This window comes from Trichomycterus rosablanca, chromosome 4 (assembly GCF_030014385.1).
Source record: "Trichomycterus rosablanca isolate fTriRos1 chromosome 4, fTriRos1.hap1, whole genome shotgun sequence".
Lineage (NCBI taxonomy): Eukaryota > Metazoa > Chordata > Actinopteri > Siluriformes > Trichomycteridae > Trichomycterus > Trichomycterus rosablanca.
This window is the reverse complement of record NC_085991.1, coordinates 3,337,582-3,356,714: the sequence shown is the minus strand read 5'-3', so window position 1 is coordinate 3,356,714 and position 19,133 is coordinate 3,337,582. Positions and strand designations below refer to the sequence as shown.

At 41.3% G+C, this 19,133-nt stretch overlaps 2 protein-coding genes across 3 annotated transcripts; one reads left to right on the top strand and one right to left on the bottom strand.

Annotated features, from left to right (window-relative positions):
- Nucleotides 1-2,073: 2,073 nt before the first annotated feature.
- LOC134311300 (cytochrome c oxidase assembly factor 1 homolog) lies at nucleotides 2,074-9,041 on the bottom strand. Of its 2 annotated transcripts, none has more exons than XM_062992918.1 (5): nucleotides 8,987-9,041; nucleotides 7,756-7,876; nucleotides 4,251-4,402; nucleotides 3,756-3,832; nucleotides 2,074-2,518 (listed from the first exon to the last, which is right to left on the bottom strand). In XM_062992918.1, exons 2-5 carry the CDS (start codon nucleotides 7,847-7,849, stop codon nucleotides 2,440-2,442), a joined length of 402 nt encoding a protein of 133 aa, XP_062848988.1. In that variant the 5' UTR covers nucleotides 7,850-7,876; nucleotides 8,987-9,041; the 3' UTR covers nucleotides 2,074-2,439. The 2 variants fall into 2 exon arrangements, with proteins under 2 accessions (XP_062848988.1, XP_062848990.1); XM_062992920.1 differs by lacking the exon at nucleotides 8,987-9,041 and adding an exon at nucleotides 8,386-8,431.
- Nucleotides 9,042-13,412: 4,371 nt separating this feature from the next.
- Nucleotides 13,413-19,133, top strand: blvra (biliverdin reductase A). Its single transcript, XM_062992917.1, has 6 exons — nucleotides 13,413-13,531; nucleotides 14,036-14,152; nucleotides 15,615-15,712; nucleotides 16,592-16,699; nucleotides 17,155-17,323; nucleotides 18,759-19,133. Exons 1-6 carry the CDS (start codon nucleotides 13,413-13,415, stop codon nucleotides 19,021-19,023), a joined length of 876 nt encoding a protein of 291 aa, XP_062848987.1. The 3' UTR covers nucleotides 19,024-19,133.

Below are 19,133 nucleotides of genomic sequence, written 5' to 3'. Positions count from 1 at the left end.
TTGTTTCTTAAAGCATTAAATCGATTTCTCGTCACACCAGAATGAAAGTAATTGATACACATCTTCTACAGCCGTATCATCTTATAAAGGTTCACTATAAGTCCCGAAATCAAGCATTTCGAGTGATGTACTCAGGTTCAGACTGCTTTATTCCAGTAGTTTTCCTCACATTGCGTGACATTAAAGCTGCAGTAAGCTGTTCAGGATATGGATTTGGCGACCCCTCTGGCAGAATCACGTTACTGCAGGCAACACATGGAAGAACATCTTGTACCAAGTTCATTGTTTGTTTATTAGGATTTTAACGTCATGTTTTACACTTCGGTTACATTCATGACAGAAACGGTAGTTACTCATTACACAATATTCATCAGTTCACAAGGTTATATCAAACACAGTCATGGACAATTTTGTATCTCCAGTTCACCTCACTTGCACGTCTTTGGACTGTGGGAGGAAACTGGAGCACCCGGCGGAAACCCACGCAGACACGGGGAGAACATGCAAACTCCACACAGAAAGGGCCCGGACCGCCCCACCTGGGGATCGAACTCGGGACCTTCTTGCTGTGAGGCGACAGTACTACTCACTTAGCCACTGTGCCGCCCACCAAGTTCATTGTAGACACATTTTTCTTCCTCAGTCTGAGGGCTGCGCAGGGTAAATCAATCTACATTTTAGAAGGAAGTGTGTATATACAGCACAGTGCATACTGATAAGACAAAACATTATGACCACCCAGATAATTTGTTATCAGAGCAGCTCAAACCCTCCGATGCGAAGGGACCTGTGGCGTATTTACTACATTATCAGCAGGTCCATCCTGGTGCCATGTCTCCCCGGAGTAAGCAACACACACGTGCCTGGCTGGTTGTGTAAGCTTTATTCAAACTTTATTTCAAGTGACCCACGTTTGTCCATGATTTTTACCGCGACCCAGGCAACTCAAGCAATGCATCCAATTAAAATCTGCTTAATTAATAAAAAATGAGGCAATCTGGTCCCACTGTGGTTTACAAGGTGGAATGTAAAGCCTCCACAAGAGGTGTAGAAGTTTATTATTATTATTTTCTCTCCTTCGTCGCCTAATTCTGGTGCCCCAACCTTGGACAGGGTTTAACTCAGGAACTTTGCAGATATTAATATTAATAAATATTATTCCATCAATTTGAGCCACAGTAGCCCTTGTTTTGGCCTTCATTGTCCTGTGGCATCAATGATTCGGATGTCTTGTCAGTGGTTGGTGGTTTTGTCCCTGTCAGGACTTTGGGTGCGTGATGATATAAAACATGAGCAGCACTGCCCTCTAGTGGCCTTGTGTCATGTGGTTCGCTTGGCTGGCACCCTGTCGATGCGATGCCAACACCTACACCGCAATATTAAAAATATAAATGCTATTTTATATTAGAATTAAAGATCAACTGTACGTGTAAGATGATTTGGAAGTAAATCTGGAGTATCCGCCACACCCAAAACTGCACCCAAGTTACGTACGGATACTGTGACCAGATCAACCCCAGGTTCACGAATCCTTAGCGATGTGCAGCACCCACACCACTCTTTTCGATGAGCTGCAAGCCCAAGAGACAAAATCGTATCTCCAAAATAAACTTTAATGTTTAATATTTTATAAAGGTCAAAAGTATGTAGACACCACAACCATGGGCATTAACATGGAAAAGCCCCTTATGTTGCTTTAACAGCTTTCCGTGTTCTGGGAAGGCTTTCTGCAAGATTTTGGAGTGTGTCTGGACATTTTTGTCCTTTAGGTCAGCATAGCATTAATAAGGTGAGACATTAGTGTTTAAAGAAAAGATTTGGCTTACAACGGATGTTCCAATTCATCCCAAAGCTTTTCTGTAGGGTTGAGATAAAGACTCTCTGCCGGCCACTGGATGGATGGATGGATGGATGGATGGATGGATAGATGGATGGATAGATAGATAGATAGATAGATAGATAGATAGATAGATAGATAGATAGATAGATAGATAGATAGATAGATAGATAGATAGATAGATAGATAGATAGATAGATAGATAGATAGATAGATAGATAGATAGATAGATAGATAGATACTTTATTAATCCTAATGGAAATGGTTTTTCACTTCACAGTGTGTTTATGGCCCAATTTAGAAGCATTTTGTTGATTAAATTGATTGAATACAATTGTTAACTGACTAATTAGGGGGGTGTTGTCATCACATCTCATCTGTTTGACTATTATGGTGCACATTTATTATTAAAAAGACAGTATTCATGGAACATGGTCAACATATGAAAAAAGACAGAGCTCCGCTCATTACAGTCGTGTTTTTTCAATGGAAACTTCAATGGAACTTCCGGTAAAACTACCACGATGCTGACAGCAAATCAACAGCACTTATCATGACAGAACATGGTTGATTCCAGTCGATACATGGAATTGTGTGTAAAGCTACTCGCAGTCTGTTCTGGAAAAAATACTGATGGTCTCTCCGGATTTCAGCTGTAAATCCACTCGCTGAAGCTGCCACCTGGTGATAAAATTCCAGGAAAGGGAGGCGTTATTGGAAGCAGCATTTTCCACAAACATGGTCATTTAATGCAAAAATATAATCATAAAGCATGAGAACATTCCAAGAACTGAGCTGTACGGCTAAGAGTCTTTTTAAAACATCCATCTGTGTCCGTCCGGTAGAACCTTCTGTCCAGAGTACATTTACATTTTCAAGATTTAGCAGACACTTTCATCCAAACAGATTATCACTGAATGCAATTTGAGAGCCTTGCTCAGGTGCCCAACAGTGGCAACTTGGCAGTGGTGGGTCTGGAAGCAGCAACCTTCAGATTACTAGTCACCTACTACAGTAGTACCTTAACAGCTGAGCTACCACTGCTCTAGCATAGAACCTTAAATACTAAGCAGCCGTTCTACACGAGACTGACACACGCTCCCTCGGACACGTGTGCTGTACTGACTGCATCTTTTCACCTGCACGAGGCGAGTTCATATGCGGATCACCATTGTGTACGGAGAGCCACACCCTGATCGATGCATTATCCCTCGACTCAGTGCAGGCACCATCAATCGGCCAGCAGAGGTCGTAATTGCATCAGTTATGAGGAATCCCCGTCCCCAGCCAATCGTTGTTCATGTAGGTGCCCAGCCTGCCGGTAGCAGAGCTGAGTTTTGAACTGACGAGTTTGAAATGTCAGCTCTGGGGTGCTAGGTTGTTTTACCACTGCGCCATCTGAGCTTGCCAGGACTAGGTATCTTTTAACAAATGGGATAGAACGATTATTAATTTTGGTCTCAGTGGTGCTCACCGGCCTGGCCAAACGAAAACTGACCTTGTCTGAGAGCTGAGAAGAGCTCATGAGACTCTGTATGTGGTACGGTGAGAATTCGCTGCTGGCTGGCTTAAAGAAGCAGCCGGCGGTGGTGGGTAAACGGCCGAGGCTCTTCCTGCATTCGGCTGCTGCGGGAAGCAGAGGAACTGTAACAGGGAATTGGAAGAAAAAGGGGGAAGATGCAGGGATGATTTTTACATACACACTGTGTGTAACCCCCCGTGACCTGCAGGTAACTGATGGTTTGTTTAGGGTTCAGTCATGCTCATTCTTCTTGTGTCTGCAGGTCTATCAACGTGTCCTGTTTTCTTTATTAGTTCTGTGAGCATTCATGAACCTGAATAGAGCTGTTATGTAAATCATTACTGTTGTTTTTTGGGTGCTTGAAGGATTTGCAACTGAAATTACGCAGGAACAAACCTGTTCATAACGGCGTCTCTAGTGGAGGTTGAGTACAGGTAGCCTCCGGTCTTCATTCCAGTCACCGGGATTTTCAGCTACAGATCAAGCAGAAAACGTGAGGGTTTTTTTTTTTCAATTAAGCCCCTGAATGCCTCACAGAAATAAATAAAAGAAGCAAATATTAAAGTTTTCTAATCAGAGAGAAAACAGAACAGAAGAAACTTAATTGTGCCCATTATTTCATGGTTGAGGCATTCTTTTATTAACTCCTCTGTTCATGACACCCTATAATAGTGGTCTTCATTAATCCAATGATTAATTTATTTATTGTCATGTTTTACATCCACTTTATCCCAGTCAGAGTCACGGTCTGGTTTCCCTGGAATCACTGGGTGCATTTCAGTAACACATCCTGGACAAAACGCCAATCCATCAGTGGGCCTTGATCACCCCCCCTGGACACAGCCAATTAATAAAAAAAAAAAAACACAAATACAGTACATAAACCCGGACCTGAGCAGCGCTGTGATCCACACGGTTGTGTCTGTCAGTCAGGTGGATGTTGTGGATCTTCAGCGGTGGAGCTCCCAGGCTGGCCATCGCCGTGGAGTGATCGTTCAGCTGCTCAATGGCCAGACGATAATATTCTGATTTGGCGAAGTTTTCTATACAAGGCAGATGGAATAAACAAATAAAATTACAAAATAAAAGCATCTTTTAAGTCATAATTGATCTGGAGTTGGTCGAGGCTCTTTTATTGTGTAAGTAAAACATTTTTGTGATTTTTTACTGCTATTTTTTTTATACTGCTGCTACTACCTCTGTTGGAGAGATGCCATACACAATTTCACTGTACTTGTGTATAGTGACAATACAGATTCTATTCTATTCTACACCGACTAGGCATAACATTATGACCACTGATGGGTGAAGTGAATAACACTGATTATTTTTTCATCACGGCACCTGTTAGTGGGTGGGATATATAAGGCAACAAGTGAACGTTCTATCCTCAAAGTTGATGTAAGAAGCGAGTTTGACGAGGACCAAACTGTGATGGCTAGACGACTGGGTCAGAGCATCTCCAAAACCCAGCTTTTGTGGTGTGTTCCCGGTCTGCAGTGGTCAGTATCTATCAAAAGTGGTCCAAGAAGGGAACAGTGGTAAACTGGCGACAGGGTCATGGGCGCACATGGGGAGAGAAGGCTGGCCAGTGTGGTCCGATCCAACAGACGAGCTACTGTAGCTCAAATTGCTGAAGAAGTTCATGCTGGTTCTGATAGAAAGGAGTCAGAATACACAGTGCATCACAGTTTGCGTATGGGGCAGCATAGCCGCAGACCAGTCAGTTACTAAAGTGGTCATCATGTTATGCTTGATCGGTATATAATGATTATTAATGATCAGTTAAATATAAATAGCCGATAACAAATGACAATCATCTGGGTCCAAGCACCAATTTGGGCTGATCTATTTTCTTCTAATAAGCAATAAATTTGATGTATGAACATTTTATGAGGAGTATAAATTTACAGGGGCATTTACCTGCTACAGGAACTGGATTGGCTGCTGTCAGCTTAATATTAATAATAATTTATAATAATAATAATAATTTGTCTCACAAAGCTCTCCATAATCAGGCCCCATCCTACCTCACCGACCTGCTCCATCAGCACATTCCCTCCCGTAGCCTTCGCTCTTCTGAGGCTAACCTACTGTCCATACCCTCTAGGACCAAGCACCGGACCTGGGGTGACAGGGCCTTTTCCATAGCTGCTCCATCTTTATGGAATGCTCTCCCCAAACACCTACGAGATTGTCCTGACCTGTCCAAATTCAAGTCACTTCTCAAAACTCATCTATTCAGAGTGGCATTTAACTTGTAACAACACAAAATAAATGCTTTTATTTTTGCTATTCTTTTTAATAGTTTTTATACTTAGATCACGACAGAAATGTGAAGTCCTAGATCCTAAAACTTGTAAAGTTTTCAGTTTCCTGATTGCATGTAAATCTGTCCTGTTTCTGTCTAATTTTAAGAAATTGTTCTATATTTGTTGTTCTCTCTCATAATTTAGCTAATTTTTAATGAACTGTCTTATGCTGCTCTCTTTGTTTTTATCTTAATTATTCTTGATGTTGATGTACTATTTTGATTTTGTACTATGATTTGTATGGTGTATGTACGTATTTGTTTTGATTATTTGTCTTATGTAAAGCGTCTTTGAGTATCTTGAAAAGCGCTATATAAATAAAATGTATTATTATTATTAATTTATTGGATATTGATTACTATATTACTATAAAGCGTAGACTTAATTTTAAAATTCAACATCAAACCATGAATTTAATTTAATTATCTTGCCTAATTAATTCATATTTTTCCGATATAAATAAAAGTGTCATAATACACTATATGGACAAAAGTATTAGGACACGTCTAATTATTAGATAATCTAGGATAAAAAGGAAACTACATGTTTCCAGCAACTTTGCAGCAACAGTTTAGGGAAGGCCCTTTCCTGTTTCAGCTTGACTGTGCTCTATAATTTATTTATTTATTAGGATTTTAACGTAATGTTTTACACTTTGGTTACATTCATGACAGAAACGGAAGTTACTCACCACACAAGATTCACCAGTTCACAAGTTTTAATGTCAAACACAGTCATGGACAATTTTTTATCTTCAATTCACCTCACTTGCACATCTTTGGACTGTGGGAGGAAAACTGAGCTCCCGGAGGAAACCCACACAGACACGGGGAGAACATGCAACTCCACACAGAAAGAAGCCAGGTGCTAACAGTGCTACCCACCAAGCCCGACTCCAGCGTCCTGCACAGAGCCCTGACCTCAGCCCCACTCTACAGCTCTGGAATGAACCAGAACATCAACTGAGGCTTTCTTGACCGACAACAGTGCTCAACAATACAAATGTCGTCATCTTTTGACCGAATGGGCACAAATTCCCACTGCTGCTGCTCTAGCTGATAAGATCATAGAGGTCAGTCTATTTTAATAGCATTTGGTTTTGAAATGGGACGTCCAACAAGCTCATGGTCATATGTCCGAATACTTCAGTTTGCCGAGAGCTCTGACCTGGAAAAAAACCCAGAACCTCCTACAACTGAGCTCATTTGCCTGGCAAATTTCAGGGCCAAATCAAAAATTATGGCCAGCTACTTTTGCATAGTAAAAGTCGGTTGCCATATATAGCGCTGCTAAAGTGAGACTGACCAGATAAAACACCTTATATCTAACATTTTTATATCTGACAAATAAAAAATATCACCTGACCATGCGCTTGTTGGACATCCCATTCCAAAAGCAGACTGATGTGTAGTTGTCCCCCCTTGTTCTACACATCTGGGAAGGTTTTCCACTAAATTTTGGAGTGTATCTGTGGGATTTTGTGTCCACTCATTTTTAAAAAGCACATTTGTGAGGCACAAATGGACAAAAAAGGCATGAACCTTGATCCATGTGGGATGCGGGCTCTGTACGGGTTGTGCAAATTCTGTACGGCCCAGTGGAGCTCATCCAGACTGAACCTGTTGAACCACGTTTCTATGGAAGTCATGCTAGGACAGATAGAACAAGGGCCTTCCCTAAACTGTTAAGTACAGCAGCCTCCTTAGCTCAGTGGTTAAGGTACTGCACTTGTGACCAGCATGTCGCTGGTTCAAACCCCAAGCCAAGGCAACTCTACAGGACCCCAGAATTTACCCTTAACCCTGAATTGCTTGCAGTTGTAGGCCTACCTGGGTTGCAATGGGCATTCCAATTCATCCCAATGCTGTTTAATAGGGTTCACTAATACAGTCCTGCTGGAACATCATTTTTATATATAATTAATTTTATACACCTTTCAACTGTGGGTGTACCTAATTAAAAAGGGTGTCCGCATACTTTTGGCAATAAGCATTCACACCATATTTTAGTGGACGGAAGCGGTAGTTCATTTTTCATGCATTGCTTTGATTATTCAGCTTCATCACCCTGTCAGAACCACTCACTCTGCATGAGGTAGTACATCATGCCACATCCTCCACCGGTAACCACCGTGACGAATATGGTCATCTGCTGCAGGAGACTCGTAGAGCGGCTCATCCTGAACTTCAGGTTCTCTCAGTTACCCTGGTGTACGCAGAGAAGTAACGAACACCTTCGTTAACACATTTATAACTTGATTTCATTAAAAAAACTGGGGACAGATTTGATTTCTACACCTCTGTGTTAATTCATGTGCTGTAATGTCATTTAACTTTGTACCATGGTCTCCTAATTCCTTTCTAGTGATTATTGACTGTCGTCTGTGACTTCTCTGTGCACATATACACCTAAATAATAGCTGCTCTGTGGTGGTCCTGTGGGGGGTCCTGACCATTGAAGAACGGCATGAAAGGGGGCTAAAAAAAGTATGCAGAGAAACATATAGACTACAGTCAGTAATTGTAGAACTACACAGTGCTTCTATACGGTAAGTGGAGCTGATAAAATGGACAGTGAGTGTAGAAACAAGGAGGTGGTTTTAATGTTATGGCTGATCAGTGTATTTGGGGCTGGTTTGACCCCTTAGACGGAGCCAGACTTCAGGTCCCAGAGATCATCTGTACCAACAGGTGTCTGTAAGAAGCACAACTTACATGGAACAGTAGTCTGTTTGCCAAGGTCTGTTTGTTCAGATTTGTTCATATTGTCAAATGTCAACCAGGGAAAAAACAACAGGTCTGCTATAAAAAAAGAAGAAGGATGGAACACAAGAGGCACTGTCCACAGTCCACCAAGCTTTAAGAGTGTTATGCTCAAATCCAAAATTGAAGTTTGTTGGAAAATGGAAACATGTGGTGCTCAGCATTGATGTTTGAACAAGACGACCTGTCATGCAATTTTTTGTGCACAGTAATGCTCAAAATACAGGAAAGGACCTTTCTGAAACTGTTGCACCAAAGTTAAAAGCATGTCAGTCGTTTTATTTCATTGAATTCATAGACATGTAAACACTGGGTGGCTGAAACACCGGAACTTAAACATTAGTAGTCCACATACTTTTGGTCATATAGTCTGAAATGGTGCGTTCAATTTCACCTCGACTGTATTTTAAGTTAACTCGCTACCGAATTGTTAAATGACTGAAACTGCAAAGAAATTCAATTAGTACAAAGTTTTAGCTATGGCGTTAATACAGGACAGCTCTTATTTAAGTGTTTTTGTCCGTTTTTGCATAAATGTCGCGATTTTACCGACCTTGACTCTGAATTAAAACGCTTCACCGGGTATTACATGGTCGCTTCCATCTTTGTTTTGAACGCACCATCAGGCTTCCTGCTCATTTCGGTGAATGAAAATTTATTGTAAAAATAAGTTTTCGACCTAACGTTTTACAACCTTTTTAAAAGCCGTATTTACTAACAAGAAACATTTTTGATACACAAGGATGAATATTTTTCACTCTGTTATGATGGTGTAAAAACAATTAGGAAGGTTTAATAATGATTCATAAATACAATCTAGTTTTAACAGTTACATATTAGACTTTAGCACTGGCTTACATATCTAAGCACTGGATTCGTTATGCATTTTTAAATAAAATAAATACAAATTTTTAAAAATTCGAAAAAGATCAGGTTTGCCTACAAGCTTATGATAAATGTGCAATTAAAAATAAGTAAAATAAGTAAAATAATGGTAAACTACGGGAGCACGTGAACGTAGCATAAAGACTACCTCTGACTACAGAAAGACTTGGCACTTAATAAGACAAATTAAATTGAATTAAATTATTGCTAATTTGCTCAGAAAAAAATTACCATGATTAGACACAATAAACGCTGCGTATACACAAAGAATTTATGCTTATATTCCCATTCTATAACGTACTGTGTAGGACTGAGAATTGATTCAGTTAAGAGTCGATACTCTTACTCTGAAAGCTTTGGGAATCTAGAGGTCTGTAAAAGGTTTGATGTAACTTTAAAATAAAATGTAGATTAAATATACTATCGATTATAGTTAGTATATAATTGTTTATTTAATTCAAAATTTTTCTTGACATTTTGGAGAAGCGTATTTGCTTGTAACAAACAAAAATATAATTAACTTAATATGTCATTCTAAAACGTTTTTGGTCATTGTAAATCCGTTATTGTGAGTCGATTCTTAGAAGAATCGATACTCCGAGTCAGTATATTGAGGCAAAAGAGTCATGTCCAAGAGTCGATTCTATCCACGATTTTCCTGAACTTTGACCTTTCGCCGGTTTTTGACTTCGGGTTACAGTGTTTACGTTCTGAACGACAGAAGTAGTGGTCATTCGTAACTGTTTTTTTTTTTTAACAAACATGGCCAAAAGCGCTCGGTGGTTGAATAGTAAGTGTAGAGCAAGTGTCTATTTATGCATTTTGTTAGACGAGTGCACTTTGAAGTGTGTACCCTTATTCCCTCCTCTCGGTATGTTGTTGGAACGCGCCCTGCTCACTCGCATGTTCAAGCTGATGCTCCGAACAATAAAGCAGTTTTGTTTAAGTTAAAACTGAGTCCTTTCTTAATTCCTAGCACTCGACAGTAAGGACGTTTTAAGAAGCTGTGGTGACCGTGTTCTGACAGTGCTCCACGCTTACAGAGTGGGTAGATGACATGAGGTTATACATGAGCTATATTCATATAATGAACCATTTCGTCTTTTCCGAAGCTGTAGACGGTGAGGAGCTACAGAACTATAAAAGCACATAGAGGCACACAACTACCTATATAGCAACAGAATAGTGGAGACGGTGGGTTACTCGTGCATTGCAGGGTTAGGGAAGTTGTGGAAGGTTGGGATGAGCCTAGGAACATTCTAACTGCTGTGAAACACTTCTACAACAGTGTGTACTTATAGTGGATGTAAAGCAGGAGAGTGGAGATGAAGGGACAGAATAAAACGCGTTGCGTTGTTTAATTTACTAAAACAATGAACTGGGAACAGCAAACAGGGTAACGCTCTCTAAAATTTTGGACCATACAAAGTGAAACTGCATTATACGATATTATATATAATATTATTAATAAATAATAATGATTATATAATTAATATTATCATTATATTATTATGGAATGTAACACATAAGGCGCAGGGCACGGACAGTGTTTACAAATCCGCTGGTGTTTAAAGCTCGTACTTTCCAATAACAGCTTTAATTTCTCTGAGTTGTTGTGACACGTCGAGCCCGAGCTCATATTTAAACCATGCAGTTCTAACCAAAATAGTTTAATAATGTTGTAGTTAGTACTACAGCAAATCTAACGCGACCGGAAACGAAAAACCGGCAAACGGTTGGGTTGCCTGTTAAATCGTGGATACAAATTAAAAGTTTTGCATTGATAATGTAGTACAAAATAAAATAGTAATAACAAACGAATAATGATAAATAAATAATACAATTTATATTTTTAAAATATCATTAATTAACTTAATATGCCGTGATGAAACCTTTATCGTAAGTGGAAATCCTTTACTTTGAGTCGATTCTTAGAAGAATCGATACTCCGAGTCAGTATTTTAGGGGTGGAAAAAGAGTCATGTCCAAGAGTCGATTCTATACAATTTAAAGGTTTTGCATTGATGATAAAGTAATAAATAAAATAGTAATAAATGATAAAGGAATAATGATAAATAAAATAAATAATAAATGAAATAAATAAACAAACAAGTGATAATTAAAAAGGTGACCTAAACAAACTGGCAGCGGACAGAAAAAAGCGTAAATAATGTAAATAATGGTTTAAGACGTCTGATAATCATTTTAAATATTTTCTTCATATTATTAATGCTATTAAAAATGCATTGTAGTGTTTAATTTTTAATTTTAGTGTTTTAGTTAGTAATCGTCTAAGCAGCCTAGGCAGGGAGCGAAGGCGGATTGGGACGTTACCCAAATCTAAAGTCTTTCTGTTTTGGGGAGGGTGCAGCTGCTTGTGCAGCTTCTTGTGCAGTAGTTTAGAGTTCATGCAGGAGATATTGAGCAAACATCATCTTTAACTTTAAAGCTGTAGCAACGTCCTATTTGCTTCTTTTTGCACATTGTAGAAACCTTAAAATTCACGATTGATCTGCTGACCTCCAATGTTCTTTCATTTATCAGTGAAGTTAAGATTGGTGTAAAATAGTCCTTACAAGTACTGCAAATGTTACTTAACATCAGGTCAGTTCAGTTCATCCACAGTGCTGATATAAATAGGGCTAGTTTGACAGCACCTGTCACAGAATACATGGGGTCAGAACCGTGGTCTCTTTGCCAAGGTGGGCGAGCCATACTGTCACCTTATAGGTACATTTTATTTCAAAGCAGATGTGATCTGAAATGTTCCAGACTGGTGGACACAATGTTGAAGGCACACCACGAAGTAGGTTGCAGCTGTTGGGCCCTTGAGCAAGGCCCTTAACCCTCAATTGCTCAGACTGTATAATGTAACTGTAATGTAAGTCGCTTTGGATAAGAGCGTCTGCTAAATGCTGAAAATGTAAATGTGACCAACCTGAATGTAAAATATTTATGACATTGGAATTAAGAGAATGTTTATGTGATTTAGCTGCCAGTGGTATGAATATTTGGCAATAGTAACATGTCTCACACTCGTAAGGTAATGTTGTGGGTTATGTGTAGCATCAATTTTTTTAAATACAATTTTCCCTGAGTACCAAACACAAGGAACAGTAATGTTTTTGCCCGATAATTTAAAGCTTGCTTGACTGTAAACAGTGGCACCTGTGTTCCTGCAGCCACTTAGTAAAGGGAGTTTTTTGGATCGCATCTAACCAATTGGACACATGTATTATTATTGGACAAATGTGAAAACTGGTATCTTTATTTCTAGGCCTTGGCGACGGCACGGTGGCTCAGTGGGTAGCTCAGTGGGTAGCACTGTCGCCTCACCGCAAGAAGGTCCTGGGTTCGATCTCCAGGTGGGGCGGTGAGGTGAATTGGAGATACAAAATTGTCCATGACTGTGCTTGACATTAAACTTGTCAGCTGTTGAATCATGTGTAACGAATAACTACTGTTCCTGTCATGAATGTAAAACATTATTTATTCTACAAATAAATGAATATTTCAAGACCTTGGCAAAAAGATCACTGTTCCATGTAACTTGCACTTTTTTAGGAAGTTTCTAGAAATTACTAAAGGTGATATTTCTGATTTGTGAAACATCTTTGGGTGCTGTAAAATTAGTGCTGTTAATATTGGCACGGTGGCATCACCAGCTGTGTCCAGGTGTTCCTAATAAAGTGGCCAGCGAGTCTTTATAGTATTTTAAAAGGGGTTTTAAAGGCTTATGCAAGACTTTTGCAATATTGGGAGCTGCATTACTGGTTTATATCTTATCAGTGATGTCCACATGGTGTTCTAGGACTTTTGAACGTTGTGGATAAGACGGGTCAGACCTTCAAGTCATCATTTTCTGGGGGAGGGTCACTGTGTGTGTCATCTGCAGTTCAGTATAAGCACAGTGGTCAGTTTGCTTGATTGCTTATAGGGAATGGACACAATAATGCAAACTTGTAAGAATATAGGTGTACAGGCAGGAATAACAGGTAGGACCAGTGTTTGGGGAATGAGAGTAGCATAGGGTTAAACATGATAACCAAAACCATCACTCGGGTTCTTTAAAATGTTTGTGTTTAATAGGTGACATGTTTGGGTGTGTTGTGGTGGGTGTTGGCATAGCAGGACGGGTGAGGATCCGGGACCTGCTCGCCCCTCTGCCCGCCAGCGCTGCAGAAATCTTCTCTCTGAAGGGCTTCGTGTCCAGGTAAGTGTCTCAGAAAAGGGCAGGTGGAAATTCTTACTGACATGTTGGCATTTGTGTCTAAAACCTGGTGTGTGTTTCATTGCTTTGCTTGTGATTGTCATTTTGAAACTCACGCTATCAGACTCACGAAGGAAAGGCGCTGTTTCAGTCGACAAGCTGGAGGGCTGCGCCTCAAACCACATACTGATATACTGCTATTTAGTACATATTAGGGTATTTGAGACACAGCAGCACTTCCCATCTATATGTACCTCAGATTGTATCATGCTGGAAGAATTTTTACAGATAGACTTACATGTCTGAAGGACAATGCCAATATGTATTCATTCACATCTGGCCTTTCGTTTCTCACACTTGGTGCAAGCAGTGAATTCACATCTGGCTTCACCTTCCTTTTTAAGACTTTTAAGCTCTATGTTGTCTTGGAATATCCAAAGTCTAACTGGTAAACCACTGGTGGGACAGGGTTGAATACTGGTCTGTGTTATTTTCATCGGTTTGCAGGAGGACTCTACAGGAGCAGCAAGTCCAGCAGATTTCTTTAGAGGAGGTGCTGAGCCGTAGCGACATTCAGGCCGTCTTTGTGTGCACAGAAAACAGCAACCATGAAGAAGATGTCAGGTAATAATAAATCATCTAAAAATATCGATCAAAGATTAACATAGAACAGGTTCAGACAAGTATTCGGACATTTGCTGTGGCGCTCAGCCTAATTTGTTTGGTTACACTTGACGACTGGCTTGAAGTACAGTGGAACATCGATTTAACGGACTAAAAGGAGGGGAGCACTGGTCCATAAAATGCGATTATCCAAAACAGCTGGGTTTTCTTCCCAGGGGGTGCGAAAATATACAAAACACAAGCACTGAGGTTCACAAAAGTGCTAAACATGCACATATGATCAACAGTAAACTGAACAACGTAAATAAATTGGTGTACTGTACTACTAGAAATTTCATTTACCTATTATAGTTGAGATTATTCTGATTCTGAAGCTCTGCTGGTGGCCACTGGAGCCGCGCTGGTGCAGAACTAAACACCAGAACTTGCAATAATGAAGCGAGAACAGTAAGCTAAAGCCCAACACTCATATAAACAAAGACAGACATTTACTGAACCACTGGTCTTGGTACACTTCTCTCAGAAATTTTGAAATCCGTTAAATGGAGGTCCGCTAAATCGAGGTTCTACTGTATTTCCGAAATGGCAAGTGGTGTCACGGGTAGCCGTACTGTGTACCCACAGACAGCGGTTTGAGAAGGAACAAACTATGCAGCCCGGGTTCTGGACCGCTTTGCTTGGGGCGGGGGGCAGTGAAAAAATCGGAGAGGCAATGCCCACCCCAGCACCCCATAGCGTCGGCCCTGCTTGTGTTACTTAAGTTTCACCCTAAGCCGGATTCGAACCTAGGGCGGAAAAATATGCTGATATGCCTGCGCACACGGCGTTACTAAGACTAAAAGTGAACTCTATTTAAAATAATAACAAAATGCTTTAACATAATGCCACGGTAGCAGAGATAATTAAAATAAAAAATTGCCATTGTCCATTGTGATTATGAGTCTGAAAGAAAGAGCCCTGCAAAAGCTGAGTGTGCACATGAAGAAACTCACACACAGACAGTTAGTAAGCTTCCAGTTTATTGTATGCAGGAGGGTGTATGTAGGAATGTGAACCTATGTCCAAACTTAGTGGAATTTTAACGGTAGCAAAGACCAAAGAATTATTTACAAGCATAACCAGAACCAAGTTAATGGTTAGGGGGAACAGAACCGAGACAGGTTGTGTGGTTAACTATTACTGACATGAGCACCACTGTTGTATCACAGAGGTCAGAGGAGAAGGACAAGTTACCAAAACTTTATAGACACCTTGGTATTTCACCTAACAGCATCCAAGGCTCATGGAAGCCAGAGCACGTGATAACAATCACCAAAAACCTTTGTAACCTCTCGGAATGGGACGCCCAACAAGCTCATTGTCAGGTGTCCACATACTTTTGGTTATACAGTGTATACGTTATGAAGTTTGTCACCCATTACAGACGATTGTTTTGACTTGTGAGGGGTTTATTATATCTCAGGAGGTTCCTGGAGGCGGGGAAGCACGTATGTGTGGAGTATCCCATGTCCCTCAGCTACCAGGCTGCTGCTGATCTTTGGGACCTGGCACAGCAGAAAGGTGAGATGTTTTATGGTTTATGAGTTGTATGGATTAGGAATCAAAAAACTGAAATATTTTAATGGCAAGTCATCAGAACTCCATTGAAATCCAGCTGTGCTGTTTGAATGGCTTGGATGTAGTATGGAAAGCCGTCCATCCGGGTCTAAAGGGCCACTGCAGTGCCCAAACCATGAGGTCCAAGGATCAGTGTTTACATTGAAACCGACCACAGTGGACTTTAATTCTGTAATTTTGAAATGCAAGACCATTGGTACAACCTTGAAGCCTCCTAGAATTTGCTTTCTGGCCAAATTGAGCATCCGGGCAAGAAGGTCAGGTAGGTAATACCCAAGACATAACCAACAGTCAATCAGAAAGAGCTCCAAATAGCTCTAAACTCAAATCTACGACACAAACCATGCAAAAAAGGGGTCACGGGGTCTGAATACTTTCCGAATCCTCTGTATCTTGGCTTATTTGAGTTTGATGTGATAAAGCAACAATCCAAACCCTTGTGTTCAGACCTCAGCTTTCACAAATGCTCTTCATATCCTGTTTGTGTTCGATTCCCATGAAACTTAACGAAGGTTGGGTAAGATTTGGTTCCTCTTTTGCTTGTCTTCAGAATTTCCAGTGCGGAACACACCACACTTTGTCCAATAATAAATGCCATCCCTATTGGGTCAAAAATATGAATACATGTATAAATGTAAATAGTTTATTTGCTGGTGTAATTGAACTATCTGGCACGGCCTCCTAATTGGTAAGTGACTACAGCTGGTGACTTCTGAGTGTCCATATAAATATGGCTAGTTTGATTTCCATTGGTGCCAACAACTGTCCATAAACGTCAGGTGGAAAACCCATGATTAAAGATCTCAAATGTGTGATGAACAGGTCTGGTTCTTCATGAGGAACATATCGAGCTCCTCACCCCTCACTTCAAGCAGCTGAAGAAGGACATAGCTGGAAAGCAGCTGGAAGAGGGAAGCCTGCATTTTACAGGTGGGGCCGATTATATATGTCTTCTATATGTTGTATCTAAGAAGTACATTAAATGACCATAAGTATGTGGACACCCCTTCTAATCATTGAGTCCAGGTGTTTTAGCCACACCCATCCTTCCTGTTCTAGCAAGGTCCATAGTTTGAGTTTAGTGTGGAGGAGCCCTGGGCTGAATTGGAATGTCGATTGTGAGTCAGGTCTTCTCGTCCAGCATCAGTGCTCAAACTCATAACTGCTCGTTTGATTAAATGGGCACAAATTCCCTCAGACATTTATTCTTCAGACTTTTAAAGAGTGGAGGCTGTTACAGTCATGATTGGTGGCATGAGCTCCAGATTAACACCTATGGTTTTGGAATACGATGTCCAGCAAGCTCATGGTCAGGTCCACAAACTTTTTGGTCATATAGTCTAAATACTGAGAAGTTAACTTTGTCTTTGGCTGTGTTTGTCCAGGAGGGGCGCTGAAGAGCGATTTCGGCTTCCCCTCGTTCAGCGGCATTGCTCGTCTCACCTGGTTGGTGGATCTGTTCGGAGAGCTGAGCGTCTGGGCGGCGACGCTGGTGGAGGATCCAGAGAGGAAGCAAATGAAGATGACGGCACAACTACTGACCAGAGATCAGAAGTAGGTTCACAGCTGATCGATCATTCTGATTTCAGGTCTGTATCAAGTGCACGGCAGCTGTGTGGGTGCTGCACAACCCTGCTGTCCGAGCTCAATTCTGGCTCCCTGAAGTGTTCCAGATGTGGACTGACTACTCTAAATTGCCCCTTGGTTTAAATGAATGAGAGAATAGGTGTGTGATAACCCTGTTAACAGTGTATTCTACAGGCGTATCATTAACAAAAGTTTGTGCACCCCAATCAAATGCATTTTTCCGAGTCGTATCCAATTACCCCGATAGCATTACACTTCCTCTGTACTGATGCTGATCCCCACTGCTGATTGAGGAGAGCGAGACTGACACACGCTTCCTCCGAGACGTGTGCAGTAGCCGACTGCATCTTTTCACCTGCACGAGGCGAGTTCATATGCGGATCAGCCTTGTGTACGGGGAGACACAGCCTGATTAACGCATTATTCCTCATCAATCAGCCAGCAGAGGTCGTAATTGCATCAGTTATAAGGTCGATTGGCTTGTTGTATGCCCAGCCCAGTTGTAAGCCAAGTGTAATAAATTCCCAGGCTCAGGTGGTGCAGCGGTAAAACACGCAAACACACCAGAGCTGACACCTCAAACTCGTCGGTTCGAATGTCAGCTCTGCTACTGGCAGGCTGGGTGCCTACACGAACGATTGGCTTGTTGTTCAAGGGAGGGTGGCGAAGGGAATTACGACCTCTCCTGGCTGATTGATGGCGCTGCACAGAGACAAGGGTTAATGGAGATCAGGGTGTGGCTCTCCGTACACAAAGCTGATCCACGTATGAACTCGCCTCATGCAGGTGAAGAGAAGCGGTCGGCTACTGCACACGTATGTCAGTCACGGCCTTCCTCAGTCAGAGTGGAGGTCAACATCAGTGGAGAGCAAGTGTAATGCAATTGGGTAATTGGATACGACTAGATTGGGAGGAAAATTGGGGGGGGGATGCAACAACCTTGTACTAACACTCAACCATAGGCTTCTATAAGCAGCCGACTAAATAACTGAATATAAACCTGATCGATTTCCACAATGTAAGGCTGTAAAAAGACATCAAAGCGTACAGTTTGCATTTTTCTATGTATAAAATGTTGAGAATTGGCTGCAAAGGAGTCAAAAAAATCTGGATGACCTAAGAAACCCCCATAAGACAGCACATAGATGTGCTTGAACGCAAAACCCCAATATGAGGGCAGATAGAATTCAGAAATGCACAAGAGAAAGGCAAAGCGAAACTCCCCATGTGACAGCGAAGGACCTGCAGGATAGTTTAGCCCAGGCAAAAAGAAGTGGCGCACAGTTCTGGCGCTGTGCAGGATGTAAACTTACACACACACACTAGATGTTAAGTGCACATCTGATCGCATATGTTTTGTGCTTGTTTTCCTACCCACCGTACTCCCACCGACCTCTCCCAGACCCCTCACCTGGACGGAGGAACGCGCCGAAGGCCTGGGCCGCACCAAACGCATCCACCTGCGCTTTACCACCTGTACCGTGACTGAGCTACCGGTCGGCGTCCGGGAGCCCGTGGGCCTGTTCATGCAGGACATGGTACATTTCGGACGCAAGGGGCAGGGCGCCGTGCCCGTGGAGGAACTCCAGGCCGAGAAAAGGAGAATCCTTCACTGTCTGAAGCTGGCGGACTGTATCAGGCAGCTGTGCCAGGGCTCGGCAGCATGAAATACCCTCACTGAGGCAATGTTTAGGATTCAGAAAAGGTCAAGTGTTTTACTTAAGTTTGTTTTATATTAACATTTATTCATTTTTATTCCTGTGCTATTGTTTTAACA

Coding starts and splice junctions, on each gene's coding strand:
- LOC134311300 (XM_062992918.1), bottom strand. CDS start 7,849: ATGAGCCGCTCTACGAGTCTCCTGCAGCAGATGACCATATTCGTCACG. Junction 4,403..7,755: donor GATGTACTACCTCATGCAGA/GTGAGTGGTTCT, acceptor TGCCTTGTATAG/AAAACTTCGCCAAATCAGAA. Junction 3,833..4,250: donor TGGATCACAGCGCTGCTCAG/GTCCGGGTTTAT, acceptor CTTGATCTGTAG/CTGAAAATCCCGGTGACTGG.
- blvra (XM_062992917.1), top strand. CDS start 13,413: ATGTTTGGGTGTGTTGTGGTGGGTGTTGGCATAGCAGGACGGGTGAGG. Junction 13,532..14,035: donor CTGAAGGGCTTCGTGTCCAG/GTAAGTGTCTCA, acceptor ATCGGTTTGCAG/GAGGACTCTACAGGAGCAGC. Junction 14,153..15,614: donor AACCATGAAGAAGATGTCAG/GTAATAATAAAT, acceptor ATTATATCTCAG/GAGGTTCCTGGAGGCGGGGA.